At 43.0% G+C, this 20,990-nt stretch overlaps 1 protein-coding gene across 1 annotated transcript in view; it reads left to right on the plus strand.

Annotated features, from left to right (window-relative positions):
• Positions 1 to 20,990, plus strand: part of NOL7 (nucleolar protein 7) — a 110,226-nt gene that overhangs the window by 45,926 nt on the left and 43,310 nt on the right. The window contains exon 4 of the mRNA XM_069218136.1: positions 8,902 to 8,933. Within this exon, the coding sequence (XP_069074237.1) occupies positions 8,902 to 8,933 (32 nt within the window). The remainder of the gene's footprint in view (positions 1 to 8,901; positions 8,934 to 20,990) is intronic.

Below are 20,990 nucleotides of genomic sequence, written 5' to 3' on the forward strand. Positions count from 1 at the left end.
GCTCATTCTCTTCTCATACAGACACACCACTCACCCTACACATTGTTTACCCTCTACTAGAAGAGGCACACTGCTTATCACAAGGGTGCACCATAATGCTGGATTGAAATGGCACACAGTCCACATTGAGCTCACTGGCAGTCTGCTCATCCTGTACTCACACAGTCACCTTTTTACCCTGAACCCACACCTCTACAGGCCTCACTCTGCACAAATGGCTCTTTCCGCACAAACACGTCAAAGGCGTGAAATTCGGGCACTTTGCTCAGGATGCACTCACACAGGCACACCCCCATCCTGCACTCATTCAAGTACACTGTTCACTCTGCGCTTAAACAGGCACAGCTTGCACTCGTATTGCTCACCCTGCGCTCATACAGACACATCACTCATATTGCATTTTCGCACTGAGCCACGCTGGCAGTGGCTCCTTCTAATCCTACCCCCACTACCTCTCCCTGACAGCCTAACATGCACATGTGTTTTCCATTTATAGAGGAGCAGCTGGGTGGGAGAGGGGACACAAGACACTTGACAGCCTGCTCACCCCTTTGCGTTGCAAACAGTTCCCTTTGGGGAGCCTAAGCCTGGACAGTGGAGGGCAGCTACGCACAGGCAGGGACAAAAAAGTAGTAGTTTCAAAAAGAAAACTCGGTGAAATAAATTATTTGCCTAATATCACACAATTTGATCTATCAGCAAGCCAGAATTGATCAGCATTTCTTTTCATGCTGTGCAATTCAGCGAGTCCATGGGCGTCTGACATCAAAGGTTCATGATTTGTTTTTAGGTCTTGGAGGATGAGATTAGAGTATGGATGGCAGGCAGAATGCCATAGTGATTAGGAGAGCATACACAATTTTATTAGGACATAACTATGGTCACTAAAATAAAGTGCCACAAAATGCTGCAAAAAAACACAACCTTGTGCTGCACATTTTCTATTTTTGTGCTGAAAATTTCCCAATCCATGCCCCAATTATCTTGGGGTGTCTGGACATGGCACACAGCCTGTGTACCATGTGCCCTAGCAATGCATGCAATATATGTAAGTCACCCCACTAGCAGACCTTACAGCCCTAAGGCAGGGTGCATTACATTACATGCGAGGGCATATCTGCATGAGCAGATATGCCCCTGCTATATCTTTCTCTAACATGGTAAGTGACCAAAGAAGCCATTTCAAATACAAGTGCTGGACATTGGTCACTACGAGTTCCCCAGCTACATGATGGCTTCACTGAAGATAGGGATGTTGTGCCCACACTGATGCCAGTGATGGATTTACCATTACCTGCCCCCAGAAAGCACTTTAAATACACCAGTAAATGATAGGTTTTCAGGGGGCATCTCTACTGACTGGTCCTGACCAGTTCAGCCACCCTAGCTGTTTCTGACCCCCCAACGTGAGAGCCAGTGCTCTCAAGGGCCAGAGTCGAACACCTGTACTGGGTAGGAGTGTTAGCACCTCACCCAGGCAGGATGATCATTCCAGGGTGGGAAGTTTCAAAGGCCCAGCCACCTTTATAATGCAACCCAGGTCTCTCCAGATAGTGGAGATAATCGACCCGATGTTCTTAACCCACTTTTCGTGTCCGAACAGGTGGGAAAATTAAACCGATTAGGAGGTGTGCCCACTTCGCGCCAGTCCCACCCATAAAGTGAATGAGCTGAAGTGGACAGCACTTTTAAAATTCCTCCATCTTTGTTTGGAAAGAATTAGGCCATTATGGGTTAGGGTTATGCCCCTTCCCAGCGGAAGTGGTAATAGAAAGGGTGTAGTCACCCTAAAGGTGGGCAACACATTGGCTGCCACCTGGCACTTCCTGTAACACCCCTAAATTGAGAATTTAGGTGGTGTCCCTGAATCCTATAACTCAGATCCTGACAACCTAAGAAAAAAAGGACAAAGAATAGACTCGCCCCAAGAAGAGTTGGCCTGGTACCAACTCCTCCGGCCTGTCTGCTGTCCTCAACTGACTGTGCACCAAAAGACACCTAATCCTGCAGCTACCCCTCCATGAACCTGGGAGGACTGCATGCCTTCAAAAAAGATTCAAGTCTCCTGTGAGCAGCAAACCTGCTCTACAACCAGCTGCAAGGAAAGGACTCTGCAGCCTCTTGAACCGCAAAGACCTGACACCTGAAGACACAACTGCACCCGCAGTCACTGACCCGAGTGGGTGTGGACCTCCGGTGCAAGGTCTCCCAGCTGTCCAGAGTCAGAGTCCATCATGGTTTCACGCCTCCTCTCTGAATTTGCCTGCAGTCTCTACACGCAGGCCCCCTCTACCACAGCCTCTGTGGTGAGAGAAGCCCAACACATAAAGCCACCACTTTATCCGTTGCCGCGGGCCCGAGTTGTAGTGGACCCCACTTGGTGTCAAAGACGTCCCCCACCTCCCTTGAAATAAAAGTCCACTGTGGTTTCACCCCTCCTGGACTCCCTGACGATGCCTGAAGCCTTAGACCACTGGACCCTACCCCCCCCAAACATCAAGTGCTCCTGGACTAGAAATCCTGATGCCAAAGGACACCCCTGCACCCGCCACCCCTAGGACTGGGAGAGGAGGAGCAAAAGTTCAATCACATGCCGAGCACCCCACATTTGTGGCCTACCTGTTGGTTGTCTCCCACTAGCTCCCCAGCTGGAGCATACAGCCTAAATCCATGGAGACCAATCCCCATTGAAATACATTGGGCACGCAACGTGTACTGCACCTCTGCACCTAGCTGCCTCAGTGTTGCCCAGAGTGACCTGTTGGTGTGGTCATGACCCTTGCCCAGTACTTTAAGTCTACAAGATTGATCCTGTGAGTCGTCATTGCTTGTTTGCTGTCTGTGATTTCCTCAATTAGGTTCACATTGAAGAACTCTGAGACTGCACTAAATGTCCCTTTTTTAAACTTAAAAAGTATTTATGCTTGAAAACGTACATACCTTGTAACAAAGTTCTTCGGTTTACATTATTTATTAAAAGAAGTGTTACTTTTTAAAATTGGTCTTGGATTTATTCTTTGAGTGTGTCTCATTTATTGCCTCTGTGAATAGAACATGCTTAGCGCTACCCTCTGATAAACCTAACTGCTCACCCATACTACCACAAAATAGAGCATTAGTCCTATCTATTTTGCCTCTACAAGCCAACTGGGGATCCACTGGACTCTCTGCACTGTGTACTTCCTTTTTTTTGTGCACTATATAGAGAGACAGCTTCCTACAGTTTGACTGATTTGCTGGCTGATAAAATGACCACTTTTTCCATTTTATAGGTGTGCCAAAACCTTCCCACCAAAAGCAAGTCAGTAATGCACTCTATGGGACTGTCCGGATATCTACATGTTTTGGGAGGAGGTCTGTGGCAGGATCTCTCAGGCTGCAGAGGAACCCTTGGCACTAAATGCCAAGTTAGTGATGTTAGTGATGTTGGGGATGTGGGCAGGACAGACTCTTGATAGATTCACACTCGTCTTCTGCAATGTGGCCCTGATGGTGACGAAGAGAGATATGATACAAAAATAGGGAAGCAAGTGGGGTTCATCACAGGGCAATGGGAGGCTAACATGAACTGGTGTATAAGGGTGGAAGAACAGATATAAGTGTGGAAGTCGTGGAAAGGGCTGGAAGATTTGTCAGAAGATGAGTGAGAAGGGAGGGCTAATGATTGAAGCGGGCCACAAGAGCTGAGATTTGTAGTATGGACTTTTTTAGGCCACATTTTGACCTGACATTTGGAAGTGGCTTTAACAGTCTGTCAGAGTGGGGGAGTGATGAGGAAGTTATTATGGGTTGATGGGTTTGTTGGTTGTACCAAAATTAGACAGAAAAAAAAGAAATTAAAAAAAGATGTCCTATGGTCAACTGCTTCCAAGGGGGGTGGTAGGGTTAGTCTACCTGCTAAAAGAAATTAGAGTAAAGGACCATCAATCTATTTAAAACCTCCTGTGCTGAGGCATTATGGTGTACTGACTCTGTCCTAGACTTGTGCCTTATTGAAATGAAGTGGCTTATTGAAAGAAATTTTGCAAGCAGGAGTTAAGGGAAGCGTGGTTAGCTATAGCAAAGAAAGCTTTCAATTCCACATTACGAGCCAGTGCCAGTTTCTATGCCCGGTTCTGGTATCTGGACTTAGTTCCTTCTTCCAAGAGTACTGGCTGCATGTCTTGCTGAATAGTTCTTACCTTATCGTTCCCAACCACATCTCAGCAAAGCTGTGAATTAATCATTGGACTATATTGATTTTCTCTTGCCATGCTATAAACGTGTGCCAGAGTGTTTCAACATCTCTATTGCTACACACCAAATCTAGTTCACTAACATAAGTTGCTGAAGTAATCCACTCTAAACCTGTGGGGTTCAGGCAAAGTCCATTTCCTGCATATTTCTTTCCTTGCTATCAACATCAGAAAAAAATAAGCTCTGGCCATCCTAGTGATCACAATTTTTGTGAACATTTGAATGTCCTTATTAAGAGGAGCTTTTAGCCGGTAAGGTCCACAGGTCAGGGGATCCTTCCCTAGTTTCAAAAATATTGTACATCACAGCGTCTAGCATTATATCACTGACTCTCTGGGACTCTACTTTGTAATTAATAACTTAGCTAGGAGCACCGCTAGGAAAGACATCTGGGTCAGGCACTTTATTCCGTGGCATACCTTGGAAGGTAGGAGCCACCTCCTGGACGTCTCTATATCCCAGATAATCTCAGTATTAAGCAGTAGGGGCTCATAATGTAACAAGGTACATACAGATCCTGATCTTGCTGGTCTCTCTCTAGTCTAGTGTATAATTCAGTGTAGTACTCGGTGAACCTCTTTAGAATCTCAGGAGTGTGCAGTACCACCGTACCTTCGGGGATTTAAATTTATGTAGAAGATTAGAGGCCTGGAGAGCTCCCAGTTTTAAGGTTAAAATACAGTCAGCCATGTCCCCGTTCTCATAATAGTTTTGTCCTGTATATAGCATTTTTTTAGATGGCTCTCCAATTAAAATCTGCTCTAATTCCTCTTAGGTGTTACATAAAGATCAGAAAGTATGAGGGAGACATTCATTTTTATGCTGCTTTTAAAATGCATGCACCTGGGACTCAAGGTCCTGTTTCCTCTGTTTCGCCAACCTCTGAATTGTGACCATTTGGGAGATAAGTTTGGCTCTCAGAACTGCCTTTGCAGCAGCCCATACCATGGTGGGGAAGAGTTCCCAATATTATTCTCTTGAAAGTAATGGGGAATATCTTTGGCTATTGTAGTTCTAAGGGAAATATCTCTTAAGTCCATCTCGTCAGACTTCTAGTCCCTATGATATGGGGACTGGGTACTCCAAGGCCCTACAGGGGAGTGATTTGAAAGGACGAAGACCCCAGTCTCTGGTGACCGCACCTTCTTGTAAGAAAGTCTGTCAGTCAGTAACAAAATCTATTCTAGAGCGTGTTTTATGTATTTAGTAATGAAAGGTTATTTTCTTTCTCATATATGTAAGGAAATGCCTCCTTGGCATGGTTGCCCCCTGACTTTTTGCCTTTGCTGATGCTATGTTTACAATTGAAAGTGTGCTGAGGCCTGCTAACCAGGCCCCAGCACCAGTGTTCTTTCCCTAACCTGTACTTTTGTATCCACAATTGGCAGACCCTGGCATCCAGATAAGTCCCTTGTAACTGGTACTTCTAGTACCAAGGGCCCTGATGCCAAGGAAGGTCTCTAAGGGCTGCAGCATGTCTTATGCCACCCTGGAGACCTCTCACTCAGCACAGACACACTGCTTGCCAGCTTGTGTGTGCTAGTGAGGACAAAACGAGTAAGTCGACATGGCACTCCCCTCAGGGTGCCATGCCAGCCTCTCACTGCCTATGCAGTATAGGTAAGACACCCCTCTAGCAGGCCTTACAGCCCTAAGGCAGGGTGCACTATACCATAGGTGAGGGTACCAGTGCATGAGCATGGTACCCCTACAGTGTCTAAACAAAACCTTAGACATTGTAAGTACAGGGTAGCCATAAGAGTATATGGTCTGGGAGTCTGTCAAACACGAACTCCACAGCACCATAATGGCTACACTGAAAACTGGGAAGTTTGGTATCAAACTTCTCAGCACAATAAATGCACACTGATGCCAGTGTACATTTTATTGTAAAATACACCACAGAGGGCACCTTAGAGGTGCCCCCTGAAACTTAACCGACTATCTGTGTAGGCTGACTAGTTTTAGCAGCCTGCCACAAACCGAGACATGTTGCTGGCCCCATGGGGAGAGTGCCTTTGTCACTCTGAGGCCAGTAACAAAGCCTGCACTGGGTGGAGATGCTAACACCTCTCCCAGGCAGGAATTGTCACACCTGGCGGTGAGCCTCAAAGGCTCACCTCCTTTGTGCCAACCCAGCAGGACACTCCAGCTAGTGGAGTTGCCCGCCCCCTCCGGCCAGGCCCCACTTTTGGCGGCAAGGCCGGAGAAAATAATGAGAATAACAAGGAGGAGTCACTGGCCAGTCAGGACAGCCCCTAAGGTGTCCTGAGCTGAGGTGACTCTAACTTTTAGAAATCCTCCATCTTGCAGATGGAGGATTCCCCCAATAGGGTTAGGATTGTGACCCCCTCCCCTTGGGAGGAGGCACAAAGAGGGTGTACCCACCCTCAGGGCTAGTAGCCATTGGCTACTAACCCCCCAGACCTAAACACGCCCTTAAATTTAGTATTTAAGGGCTACCCTGAACCCTAGAAAATTAGATTCCTGCAACTACAAGAAGAAGGACTGCCTAGCTGAAAACCCCTGCAGAGGAAGACCAGAAGACGACAACTGCCTTGGCTCCAGAAACTCACCGGCCTGTCTCCTGCCTTCCAAAGATCCTGCTCCAGCGACGCCTTCCAAAGGGACCAGCGACCTCGACATCCTCTGAGGACTGCCCCTGCTTCGAAAAGACAAGAAACTCCCGAGGACAGCGGACCTGCTCCAAGACAAGCTGCAACTGTGTTTCCAGCAGCTTTAAAGAACCCTGCAAGCTCCCCGCAAGAAGCGTGAGACTTGCAACACTGCACCCGGCGACCCCGACTCGGCTGGTGGCGATCCAACACCTCAGGAGGGACCCCAGGACTACTCTGATACTGTGAGTACCAAAACCTGTCCCCCCTGAGCCCCCACAGCGCCGCCTGCAGAGGGAATCCCGAGGCTTCCCCTGACCGCGACTCTTTGAACCTAAAGTCCCGACGCCTGGGAGAGACCCTGCACCCGCAGCCCCCAGGACCTGAAGGACCGGACTTTCACTGGAGAAGTGACCCCCAGGAGTCCCTCGCCCTTGCCCAAGTGGAGGTTTCCCCGAGGAATCCCCCCCTTGCCTGCCTGCAGCGCTGAAGAGATCCCGAGATCGCTCATAGACTAACATTGCGAACCCGACGCCTGTTCCTACACTGCACCCGGCCGCCCCCGCGCTGCTGAGGGTGACATTTCTGTGTGGACTTGTGTCCCCCCCGGTGCCCTACAAAACCCCCCTGGTCTGCCCTCCGAAAACGCGGGTACTTACCTGCAAGCAGACCGGAACCGGGGCACCCCCTTCTCTCCATTCTAGCCTATGTGTTTTGGGCACCACTTTGAACTCTGCACCTGACCGGCCCTGAGCTGCTGGTGTGGTGACTTTGGGGTTGCTCTGAACCCCCAACGGTGGGCTACCTTGGACCAAGAACTAAGCCCTGTAAGTGTCTTACTTACCTGGTTAACCTAACAAATACTTACCTCCCCTAGGAACTGTGAAAATTGCACTAAGTGTCCACTTTTAAAACAGCTATTTGCGAATAACTTGAAAAGTATACATGCAATTTTGATGATTTGAAGTTCCTAAAGTACTTACCTGCAATACCTTTCGAATGAGATATTACATGTAGAATTTGAACCTGTGGTTCTTAAAATAAACTAAGAAAAGATATTTTTCTATATAAAAACCTATTGGCTGGATTTGTCTCTGAGTGTGTGTACCTCATTTATTGTCTATGTGTATGTACAACAAATGCTTAACACTACTCCTTGGATAAGCCTACTGCTCGACCACACTACCACAAAATAGAGCATTAGTATTATCTATTTTTACCACTATTTTACCTCTAAGGGGAACCCTTGGACTCTGTGCATGCTATTCCTTACTTTGAAATAGCACATACAGAGCCAACTTCCTACAATATACATGCAACAAACTCCTGAAGTGTAGCTTAAGTAGTCTACCTTGGGATGGACCTATATCAGTTTTTATCTAGGATGGCATCAAGATCTCTCCCTTTGATCTGTAACCCATCGGAAAATGTTTCAGTACGGGGAAACAGTAATCGATAAAACTTGTGTATTGACAGTTCAGTGATTTCCCTATCCAGAATGGAACCTTGTATACAAACTATTTGTGAGTTTGTAGAAGGGCATCAAATTGGAAAGGCAAATGCCTGGTCAATAATATTGAAAAGCCCTTAGTTTTACTACTTGCAAGGGGATGATCTTGACAAAAAAAACAAAATTATTTGAGAGTGGGTGCCCCTAGTCGACTGAGATGCGTTTTGTTTATAGTAGTGCTGTATCACAGTTTTTGTCTCTGTTGCAGTTGTACTGAAATTGTAGTTTATCTTACGAACATCATCATGGGTACACTGAGATGACCCATTATTAGCGCATACAAGTGGTCCTTGCAGAGGGAACTTTGTAAAAGTCCAACAGGTCAGCTATCCTGCATCTAGTCTGCACGTGGCACTTTTGAATGACCATTGTTTATACAGTGTCGTAGCCTCACTTTATAGAGGACTAGATTTGAAGTCCATAAATTATAGATTGAGTATCATGCGTAGCAAATTGAAATCGTTCCTGAATGTGCATGCCTTCGTATTCATAGATATGGTTGTGTGAAAAAAATGGTGATGATATCTTGTTTTTCCACAGGCTGATTGAGACAGCTAAAGCACAGGATGAAGGTACTGTAGTAACATTTTTATGTATAAATTAATTTTTGTGTTGGATTCCTTTGGGCTCCTGTATCAGTTAAATGAGTACATATTTATTCTGACTCAGAAGCATTGGGCTGATTTGAATTGGGTTGCTAATTGTGTGTGTACATAATTTGGACCGTATTTTGGTGTAGTTAGCCTAAGGAATCTTGACCAGAACAGGTAGGTCACAGGAAAGAGTTCTTAAATCCAGTAGTCTTGCAATCCAACCTTCTTAACTACCTTGCCAGTGTGCAAAGTCTCCTTTATGGTAGACACTCGTGCCACTAAAGCTGGGAATAAACCAACTGAAGCGTTTATGCTGAAAGCAGGCCTATGGACTTGAGCTGGGGAAATCCAATCCCTTTTTCCAATAGACCAAAACATTTTATCTGCTTCAAGTTTAGGATTTTCCCTGATCTGATTTAATACTGCAGGCAGTTAAGGGAGATAGCATGCTACTACCTTGAAGAAAATGGCCTCATTGCGGTCATTCAGTTCTACTTAAAAATTTATGAAAAATTCCTAACTTAAAGAAACACATGGATGGAAACATCTTCTTTCGGTGATAGTGAGGGCAACCCCATAGTTTTGCCCTATACCCAGCCTGGCACTTATGGCTTACACAGCCTTCAGATGCCAGTAGCATGTTCTTGTTCTGACTTTGCAGTTCAGTTGGAAACCACTAAATGGAATACATGTCTTCCATCTTCCCATCTGTGAAGTTCAGGAGTGGTATTACAAGACTTTTCGTCGTCCTCTTTTTGGTCTTAAGTCATTTTGGTATTCCGGAAAATCCCATGGACTTAGCTTGAGTGCTTAATTTAGATGATGTGCTCAAAAATACATTATTTTACAAAACTGTCATTTAAGGTATTAAAAGCAACTTTATTATCTAAACTAGTTAAGATACTCATCTTCCCTAAGAAGTTGAGCTTAGGAAACCGATCTTTCCAATGCTTCATTGCAATCAAACACTGCTCTAAAGTCAGAAGTAGGCCAATCTTGTCTGTAACACAAACATTTAACTGCATCTTTTCAACATAGCTAATAATAGTTAGGTTACAGTGTTCAATAATTACCATGACAAATTCAACATGGAATAGTGAAATCAGAAAAGATTGTGCTGTAGCCCAGGTAGTTGGGAAGAAAATTGCTAAGTATGAAGACTAATATGGAGATTGTCCAAGAAGTGAGCCTTTTCACAGTAAAAGTGTTTAGGTTGAAACGTTTGCTACTTCAACATGACTCCAAAAATAATTATAATACTCTCGGAGCAGATGTTTATTTAGTCCATTAGTATCAAACAAGGAAACTACTCAATTGAAGCTACCTGAATTACATTGCCTTGGACTTTCGCAAAAGCTGTCCACATCTCAGTTGGAACCTGATTTGCATAGTCCCGGCTGGCTAATGTATATTTTTGTTGTTTAATGACTAGTTTTTTCTAATATTGTTGTGATAGTTGGAAAGGTGTAATTGACTTGTGATTATGATTTTCAGTTACAAACTGCTGATATAAATATTTTTTAGTTGAGGGTTTACAGGACTTAATTTCTTGTGAATAAGCCAAGCTTTGATGTCGGCTTTGTTTTTTGCAATGCTTCATAAGACACTATACAGCTGCCATGTTACATGTAAACTGATATCTCAGAGTTAATTGGAGAATTTCCATTGATGCAGAATGTATAGAAAAGCTGGCATTTAATTGTTCCCTTTTCTCCAAAAAAAGCCAAGGACATTGAGTCACCTAAGGGCCAGGTGATAACAAATGAACCATTTAACTTCGTAGCATCATTGAAATGACTTACAAGTTGAATTATTATTGATATTCCAAAGTAGCAGAGACACATTCCAGAAACTTTGGAATATGCATCTTTTCCATGAAATAACCTGTGTTTGTGACTTGCTTCTCTGGTCTTCACAGATGCTCAATGTGACAAAAATAAAATGCATTTCATAAGTGCATCTTTTCCTCTGAAAATAAAACTTGGAACGTCTCATTTACAATGGTTACATCAAAATAAAGATTGGGAATTATATTAACACTATGAACTGTTCAATCACATCACGTGATGCCGACGTTGTTCTTGGTTCATGGTATTTATATGATGTATTTTGTTGATCAGTTAAAGTTTTGTACTGCTTTTACTAAGTTCATTAACATGCAAACTAGTAATCTTTGAAGTGTGTGTGTATATATATGTGTATATATATATATGTATATATATGGGTGTATATCCATATTTTACAATATTTATGATGCACCTAGTAATGACTATAACATTATATTACAGATTCATTCCTTGTATAAAAACCCATTCAATAAATTTTTTTTCTTCCAGTCAGGATGTCTCTTAACTTTCAAATGTCCTTTATTCTCTTTATTTTTCCAAATTAATTTTAAATTTCACAACCAATTAATTAGAAGTCTCCTTGTTTGGACTCACAATCTCTTTTTTTTTTTTTTTTTTTTTTTTTTTTTTTTTTCTATTTCCTTTTCCACACCATCTTGTTTTTTCTTTCTTTATATGTGGTCCTCTCTCCTACTTTTTCCCATTCAGTATTTCTTAAGCTCCTCTAAAAAATGGGCTTCAACTGGTTTAGTCACACACATATTAGTACCCTTGAAGGGGATCACTGCAATAATATTAATGCATAAAATATCGAACACAAAAATATTGGAGATTAAATATTGGTAACAAAAATATTGACTCCCTATGTCTAAACAAGATACGCGTTGACAAAGCCAAAATGCTGACCACCAATTTCAGACCTTTTAGTTTTGCCAGTGCTTGTTTATTTTCATGTTTTCCATAATCCTATTGAAACATGTTACCCTAATTTTCCAGTATGATTTTTTTTTTTTTTTTCCCGGAAATATTAGCAAGCATAAACATATTTTACTAAATTATGTTTCAGAGAAATAGTACCTAAAAGTTCAGTGGTTTAGCAAAACATTTTTTTTTTGTTGCATTTTTTTTGTAAACAATTTATTTTGAAAGCAGAGAGTCATGAATCTCGCTTTCAAAAATTCTGCAGATATTTGCATCTAATCAGTGTGCATTATGGGAACATTATACATAGCCTCATTGTTAAACTTTGCAAACATGTGTTTACATTTTTATACTAGAATCACCGTTAGGAGTGCAATCCAAGGCTTACAACATTTCCTTCAAAGTGCTCACCCTAGTAATAAAGGCTTTGCATTAATGAACCATAAACACAAGTTTGAACAGCATTAACATATAGACACAAATATTACTTTAACTGCAGACAATGCCCTTCCTTGATACATAATGTGGTACTGTAAATTGGCAGCAATACTTGTCCCAAGGACAGAATAGACATGACAACGTGTTATCCTTGACCCCAAACAATGTGTCCTGGGCGCCAGGCTGTAGGAATTATACATTTCCCTGAATTATAATCAAATAAAACTAAGAGGTTCTACTACAAATAAAAGTAAAAAAATGTTTTGTTTTTTTTTTAAATAAAGGTATGCAATTAAATGATCACACCAACATAACTCATTACAAATGTTAGATACTAAAGGGGTGATGTTTACCTTTTACCACCCCATTCTTAACCAATTTAGGCAATGTGTTGGACACCAGAGGGATAATATTTTCTATGCCCACTCCAACCAAAATCAATTTGGGTAGCTGTTGGATCCAAAAGGGGTAACATTTACTTTTCCCACTCCAATTTGGGCACTGTATTGGACACTAAAGGGGTGACATTTACTATTCCCACTCCAGTCTAACCATATTGAGGGAAGGTGTTGGACACCAAAGGGCTGACATTTGCTGTTCCCACTCAAATATAAACCAATTTGAAGAGAATGCTGTACAGTAAAGGGATGACATTTACTATTCCATTCCAATCTAGACCAATTTGGGGAAGGTGTTAGACACTAAGGAGGTGGAATTTACTATTTCATTCCAATCTAAGGCCCACATTACAAGTTTGGAGGATGGGAACACCCGTTTGCCAAACTCCCGACAGGGTGGCTGCCACTGTAGCGGCAGTGCAGGTGGCCCCCTATAGCCCCCTGATGGTGAAACTGCCATGAAAAGGCTGGCAGAGAACCAGTTTGTACCTGTCTGATTGCAATCTGCACCTGCTGTTAGCCCGTCGGGATCACCGATCGTGGCAGAAGCGGCAGTAGTCGGACAGCCACAACAGCAACGGTCCAGACCACCACCGCGAGTCTAGCAGTCTGGTGGCAGCCAGACTAGTAATTAGGACCTAAATCAATTTGAGGAAGGTGTTGGATACTAACGGGGTGACATTTACAATTCCCACTCAAATCTAACCATATTGAAGGAAGGTGTTGTACACTAAAGGTGTGGTGTTTACTGTTCCCACTCTAATTTGGGAAAGGTGTTAAACACTACAGGGGCAACATTTACTAATCCCACTATAAACCTATTAAAAGGTGGTATTGGACGCTAACAAGGTGAAATTTACAATATCCACTTCAAAATAAAACATTTTATACAGCATAATACAAATACAAATATTACATACACAATCAGTACTCCATATTCACACATTTTATTTTATGGACAAATTTTCTGAAATGTTATCTAAAAACAATCTACACACCCTTATATACATATTTACATTTTAAATTATAAAGTTAGTATTTAAAAACTATTATAGTTGAAAATATACACTACTATTCGTAAACAGTAAAATAAAAATAAAATCGCAATACAAAATTAACAAACATAAATGTAAAAAATATTTGAATACATTTTATTTTTTTTAAATGAATTTAACATCAAAACTTTTTCTACAATTTTAAGTGTTTTTCAAAATGTAAAATGTTATATTTTAATGTAAAATATGTCTAACTATGCTACTTTATTAAAATTGTTTTAAATATTTTATACTATTTATTTTCTTATTTAAAAAATGTAATACCAATATTTATCTTAACATCAAATTAAAGTAAATAAAAAATATTAATATAATAAAAAATTAAAATGTGAAATTATAAATTTGCATATTTTTAACATTACCTTACAATTTAAAACCTAGTTTTTAGAAAAATCTCTCCACCTTTATCCCCTAAAAACCTAATATCCTACTGCTAAAAAAATCAACAATTAATAACATATATTACTATAGCTAAAAATAAAAACTTAATTTCATAAGAAAAAATAATCTTACTAAAACTGCAAAATTAAAAAAATTAACATCTACAATCACAATACGTTACATACTAATTAACACAAATTATATTACAATATTTCCTACATTAATATTTTTTACGATATTTAAAACAAAACTAGCATCGATATTTTTACCTTACATATTCCTGTCCATGCCATTTTTGATGTCCCAATATTCTTGACACAATATTTTTGTATCACAATATTTATTCTAATGTTTAGTTCAAACACTCTCCTGGGGATCCAGATTCAATTAAAACAAAGAACCGTTAATAACTAGACTTTGTGTATCATTCCTGACACCATTCCCTTCTAATTTTTCTTTATTGGAAATCACGCTACCCCATCTGTTTGCAAATGTAAAGATCCGGCCTTCATGGCAGTCTTTATCATCATTTGATATCTTTTTCATTTTCTTATCCTTGAGATACAGTTGATAATCTGCTAAGACTTTTTTTTAAGATGTCATAATTCTTTTCTGTGGCTTCAGACAAATTCAGATAATTAATTTATTTTTCCATTTGTTCTATTTCCATTCCACCATTTCACTAACTCTTGCTATATGGTGGAATGAGGCCACAATAAACAAGTATAGAGAGAGCGCTGAGGGGGTCTTCGAATAATGATCATCTCAAATTTTGAGGACCTGGCTGAGGAATTAATGGAGGATTGGGAACATAATTTACATTGGATTGGCTCCCTTGTTTCCAAAGCGGTAATATTGTGTCTAGGGTGGTAAAAGGCTTTTGTCATTTTTAAGTTGAGCATAGCAGCGCACAAGCGCTGCTTCTCAACATATTGTAATCTATTCTGTGGCTTTAACCACACCCATCACTTTCATTCGTTCCTGGGCCTGCCTTTCAAAAATCCCTTGATGTCGTTGGTAAATGCTTTTGTTTGTCCCACCTTGAGGGTTATTGGTGCCCCCTGCGGGCGGCAACATTGCCGCCGGCCTGATTACAAGCCAGCAACAATGCTGCCCCCACTTTCCTGCTGGGCTGACGGGCAGAAACCTTGATTTCCGCCAGTCAGCCCAGCTGCAAAGTCTTAATGGGGCCCATGGGGAGGTAGCTAACATGATGGCAACCACCCTGTCGGGAGTTTGGCAGACGAGTGCTCCTGTCTGCCAAACTCATAATTGGGCCCTAAGTGATTTCCCTAGAATCACAGGACGTTGAGCTCCAAAGCTGGCAGCTTTGGGCCTTACGCCACATCCTCTCCCTTAGGGTTTTTTGTTTGGTGCGTGTTGGGGCAGTGTCGGAATTACATATATATATATTTTCTTTCTTCTTTTTTCTTTTTTTTTTAAATAGTGCTTGGTAATACAGGTTCTGCCATTTCATAGCACTGCAGAGCAGGTGCCATTTTTAACAACATCGCTATAATTCATTTGCATTAACCTTGCAAAGATGAAGAGGTGAAAAAGCTGTCAGGATTGTAATCTGTGACATTCTCATTCTTTCATGACCTCTACAGTAGGTGCCTTACCCAACTGACTTGAGTAGAGCCTAACACTAGGCAGTTGCATGTGCTCTTGATAACCTCTGGAGAGTCACCAACCAAACACATAGGTTAGTTGTAGGCAAGAAGATGGTGAAAGGTGTAGTCCAAAATGGTGGAAAAGGAGTCGTGACTCCATGCCCAAGCACTTCACAGCCTCAAGCTTGGTAGCGAAAAAATATCTAACCTTTGGATGTAAATTAGGCTTCTTCAAGTAGAGTTAAGCTGTCTCTTCTGTTCTCTTTGTTCGGTGTCAAGACCGCCAGACTTGCGGCGTCCCACCTCCACCTTACAAGTCTGGTGGTCAGACCGCCAAAAGACTGCCGTCTCTGTCAGGATCTCTGATCCAGCGCCGCCCTGCTGATTACAACCTTGTTCTCCAGCCAGCCTTTTCATGGCAGTTCAGCCGTCATGATAAGGCTGGTGGAGAACAAGTGCAGGGGAACACGGGGGGCCTGCACTGCCTACAACATTGTCATGGGCAGTGCAGGGGTGCCCCCCCCCCCCTTTCCAGCACAGTCTGAATGTTCACTGTCTGTACTAGGGAGGCCCCCTTTGCAACGGCATTGGACTCTGCTCCATGCGGAGCAGAGTCCAATGCCACCACACATTTTCCACTGGTCCGACCAGTGGGAACCTTGGTTTCTGCCGGTCAGCCCAGTGGAAAACTCCTAATAGGGCATGTGGGGAGACTGCCAGCTCTACGACGGACTCCTCACCTGATGTATAGCACTTGGTAATACAGATTCTGCCATTTCATAGCTCTGCAAAACAGGTGGCATTCTTAACAAAATCACTATAATTCATTTGGAGTTAGGCTTCTCTCGGGTATCACAGCCAGACTGTAGGAATGAGGCACAAATGCGAGACCTATTGCATTGCAAATCCTTGTTAAGCTTGACATGGATGGTACTAGCTAATCCTATGCTTAAAGGCTTTGCTGTAAAATGGCAAGAGATTGTCACTTTCTACCTCATCATGGATGGCACTGTGCTAATCACGTGCCTAAAAACTTTGATAGAGCAACAGACATTTGGGGTGAGCACATTCAGAGTGTTGATGGAGTTGTAGGCTGTTCCATTTAGGAACTACTCTCCATCTAAACTTGGGAACTACCCAGAGTTCCTTTTTTGAAAGATAGATGTACATAGATTTATAATTTCTTCAGGGAAATTCCAGTCCCACAGGTTCAAGGAATGTTCACATGAGATACGAGGTCAGAAAATTGAGATGATCTGCAAATCTCCAAATGGATACTAATTTTCAAGGTATTGGTAGTGACAAAGACCCTCATTAACAGAGCATGGAAACAATGTAATCCTCTTGTTCATTTGTGAGATCAAAAAGGTTATGAAATGATATCTTGATCTACAAGGGAGGGTGGAAATGGACAGAGGAGCTGCGAAGTTGAGTGTCAAAATATGATAATGTATCATTGTTTTGGGGCTGCAATAAGTGCTGTTCCGTCAATGTTTGATCATCAATGTTGCTTGCAATAAAAGATTTTAAAAAAATAGGAAATTATGGTGAATACAGGGGTTGTCCTAGCACCAAATGTAAGATAAGACTGACTTTCTGCTAATGCGGCAGTGTTGCTGTATATGGAAAAGCCTGTAGAGAAGTTGTGAATTTGAGATTGAGGGCTCTGATATATTTGGAGACTACTTACATGGATAATAAGTAGTGTTTATATATAATTGATGTTAAGCAATCTGCTTTTATGGCACTAGAGGCCTAGTTTTCTTCCTATAGTAGGCTAATGATGGGGCCATCTCATGGAGGTACTGAACAAAAAACATTTGATGTAAAATTTACATTATTATGCCTCTTTGTAGACACAAGTGTGACTAAGTGATTTAAAATGCCAATAAAAGGATTTTTAAATCATCTGTTTTGGAGATATCTCCTCTTATTTTACAACATTTGTTCAACTTCATTACTTGGCGACTATGGTGGGAATGAAGGAGTGATTTCATATGGAGGGGCTCTGTGTCTTGTATCAAAGCCAATGAATGCATTAACCTTTCCAGACATGTCAAAGAAGTAGTCCACCATCAAATACTGATCCTTACCCATTGTAAAGAAATGGCTCCCTGTTGCAGTTACCCCCCACTTTTTGCCTAATACTGATGCTGACTTGACTGAGAAGAGTGCTGGGACCCTGCTAACCAGGCCCCAGCACCAGTGTTCCTTCACCTAAAATGTACCATTGTATCCACAATTGGCACACCCTGGCATTCAGATAAGTCCCTTGTAACTGGTACTTCTAGTACCAAGGGCCCTGATGCCAAGGAAGGTCTCTATGGGCTGCAGCATGTCTTATGCCACCCTAGAGACCCCTCACTCAGCACAGCCACACTGCTTACAAGCCTGTGTGTGCTAGTGAGAACAAAATGAGTAAGTCGACATGGCACTCCCCTCAGGGTGCCATGCCAGCCTCTCACTGCCTATGCAGTATAGGTAAGACACCCCTCTAGCAGGCCTTACAGCCCTAAGGCAGGGTGCACTATACCATAGGTGAGGGTACCAGTGCATGAGCATGGTACCCCTACAGTGTCTAAACAAAACCTTAGACATTGTAAGTGCAGGGTAGCCATAAGAGTATATGGTCTGGGAGTTTGTCAAACACGAACTCCACAGCACCATAATGGCTACACTGAAAACTGGGAAGTTTGGTATCAAACTTCTCAGCACAATAAATGCACACTGATGCCAGTGTACATTTTATTGTAAAATACACCCCAGAGGGCACCTTAGAGGTGCCCCCTGAAACTTAACCGACTATCTGTGTAGGCTGACTAGTTTTAGCAGCCTGCCACAAACCGAGACATGTTGCTGGCCCCATGGGGAGAGTGCCTTTGTCACTCTGAGGCCAGTAACAAAGCCTGCACTGGGTGGAGATGCTAACACCTCCCCCAGGCAGGAATTGTCACACCTGGCGGTGAGCCTCAAAGGCTCACCTCCTTTGTGCCAACCCAGCAGGACACTCCAGCTAGTGGAGTTGCCCGCCCCCTCCGGCCAGGCCCCACTTTTGGCGGCAAGGCCGGAGAAAATAATGAGAAAAACAAGGAGGAGTCACTGGCCAGTCAGGACAGCCCCTAAGGTGTCCTGAGCTGAAGTGACTCTAACTTTTAGAAATCCTCCATCTTGCAGATGGAGGATTCCCCCAATAGGGTTAGGATTGTGACCCCCTCCCCTTGGGAGGAGGCACAAAGAGGGTGTACCCACCCACAGGGCTAGTAGCCATTGGCTACTATCCCCCCAGACCTAAAACACGCCCTTAAATTTAGTATTTAAGGGCTACCCTGAACCCTAGAAAATTAGATTCCTGCAACTACAAGAAGAAGGACTGCCTAGCTGAAAACCCCTGCAGAGGAAGACCAGAAGACGACAACTGCCTTGGCTCCAGAAACTCACCGGCCTGTCTCCTGCCTTCCAAAGATCCTGCTCCAGCGACGCCTTCCAAAGGGACCAGCGACCTCGACATCCTCTGAGGACTGCCCCTGCTTCGAAAAAACAAGAAACTCCCGAGGACAGCGGACCTGCTCCAAGAAAAGCTGCAACTTTGTTTCCAGCAGCTTTAAAGATTCCTGCAAGCTCCCCGCAAGAAGCGTGAGACTTGCAACACTGCACCCGGCGACCCCGACTCGGCTGGTGGCGATCCAACACCTCAGGAGGGACCCCAGGACTACTCTAAGACTGTGAGTACAAAAACCTGTCCCCCCTGAGCCCCCACAGCGCCGCCTGCAGAGGGAATCCCGAGGCTTCCCCTGACCGCGACTCTTTGAATCCTAAGTCCCGACACCTGGGAGAGACCCTGCACCCGCAGCCCCCAGGACCTGAAGGACCGGACTTTCACTGGAGGAGTGACCCCCAGGAGCCCCTCTCCCTTGATCAAGTGGAGGTTTCCCCGAGGAACCCCCCCCCTTGCCTGCCTGCAGCGCTGAAGAGATCCAGAGATCTCCCATTGACTTCCATTACGAACCCGGCGCTTGTTTCTACACTGCACCCGGCCGCCCCCGCGCCGCTGAGGGTGAAATTTCTGTGTGGGCTTGTGTCCCCCCCGGTGCCCTACAAAACCCCCCTGGTCTGCCCTCCGAAGACGCGGGTACTTACCTGCAAGCAGACCGGAACCGGGGCACCCCCTTCTCTCCATTCTAGCCTATGTGTTTTGGGCACCACTTTGAACTCTGCACCTGACCGGCCCTGAGCTGCTGGTGTGGTGACTTTGGGGTTGCTCTGAACCCCCAACGGTGGGCTACCTTGGACCAAGAACTAAGCCCTGTAAGTGTCTTACTTACCTGGTTAACCTAACAAATACTTACCTCCCCTAGGAACTGTGAAAATTGCACTAAGTGTCCACTTTTAAAACAGCTATTTGTGAATAACTTGAAAAGTATACATGCAATTTTGATGATTTGAAGTTCCTAAAGTACTTACCTGCAATACCTTTCGAATGAGATATTACATGTAGAATTTGAACCTGTGGTTCTTAAAATAAACTAAGAAAAGATATTTTTCTATAACAAAACCTATTGGCTGGATTTGTCTCTGAGTGTGTGTACCTCATTTATTGTCTATGTGTATGTACAACAAATGCTTAACACTACTCCTTGGATAAGCCTACTGCTCGACCACACTACCACAAAATAGAGCATTAGTATTATCTCTTTTTACCACTATTTTACCTCTAAGGGGAACCCTTGGACTCTGTGCATGCTATTCCTTACTTTGAAATAGCACATACAGAGGCAACTTCCTACACCCATTAATTATTAGGATCCTGAATCAATGCATGAATAAAAGTTCACCATGTCTCCCAGTAATGGTCCAAAGTAGCATTATAGTCTTCATCATTGTAAATTACATTTGTCTGACGTTTCCTCCAACCTGTGCTCTTCCTACAAAAGACAAAATTGAAGGCTCTACAGGTCCTACTCAAATGCTTTTCATAATTATTTTATGCATTAACCTATATGTGAGAGTAGATTATTTTTGTATTAATGTGGTATATTTTATGGTTTAAAATTACTCACAGGTTCTCTCACGTTACTCTACATCTCAAATGTGGATTCTTCAACCATGTTGAGTAATACTGTTGTGTTCCATAAAAGTTGTCACTCGCGCTCCACACACCTTCTTCATCCTCCCTACCCAGAACGTCCCTCTGAGAGTTGATCCAGCTGTTTGAGTATCAAACAACTTCAGTCACTAAAGTTCTCTGATATATCTCTCTCTGCTCACTGGTGCCAGATTCTGTGGCAGAAGCTTTCATCTGCTGACACCTCTGAGGGCTGAGGTGAAAGAACCATCATGCTCATAACCCAGCTCCAATTCTCTATAATTTTATTTTAGTAAGATT

This window comes from Pleurodeles waltl, chromosome 2_1 (genome assembly GCF_031143425.1).
Source record: "Pleurodeles waltl isolate 20211129_DDA chromosome 2_1, aPleWal1.hap1.20221129, whole genome shotgun sequence".
Classification (NCBI taxonomy): domain Eukaryota; kingdom Metazoa; phylum Chordata; class Amphibia; order Caudata; family Salamandridae; genus Pleurodeles; species Pleurodeles waltl.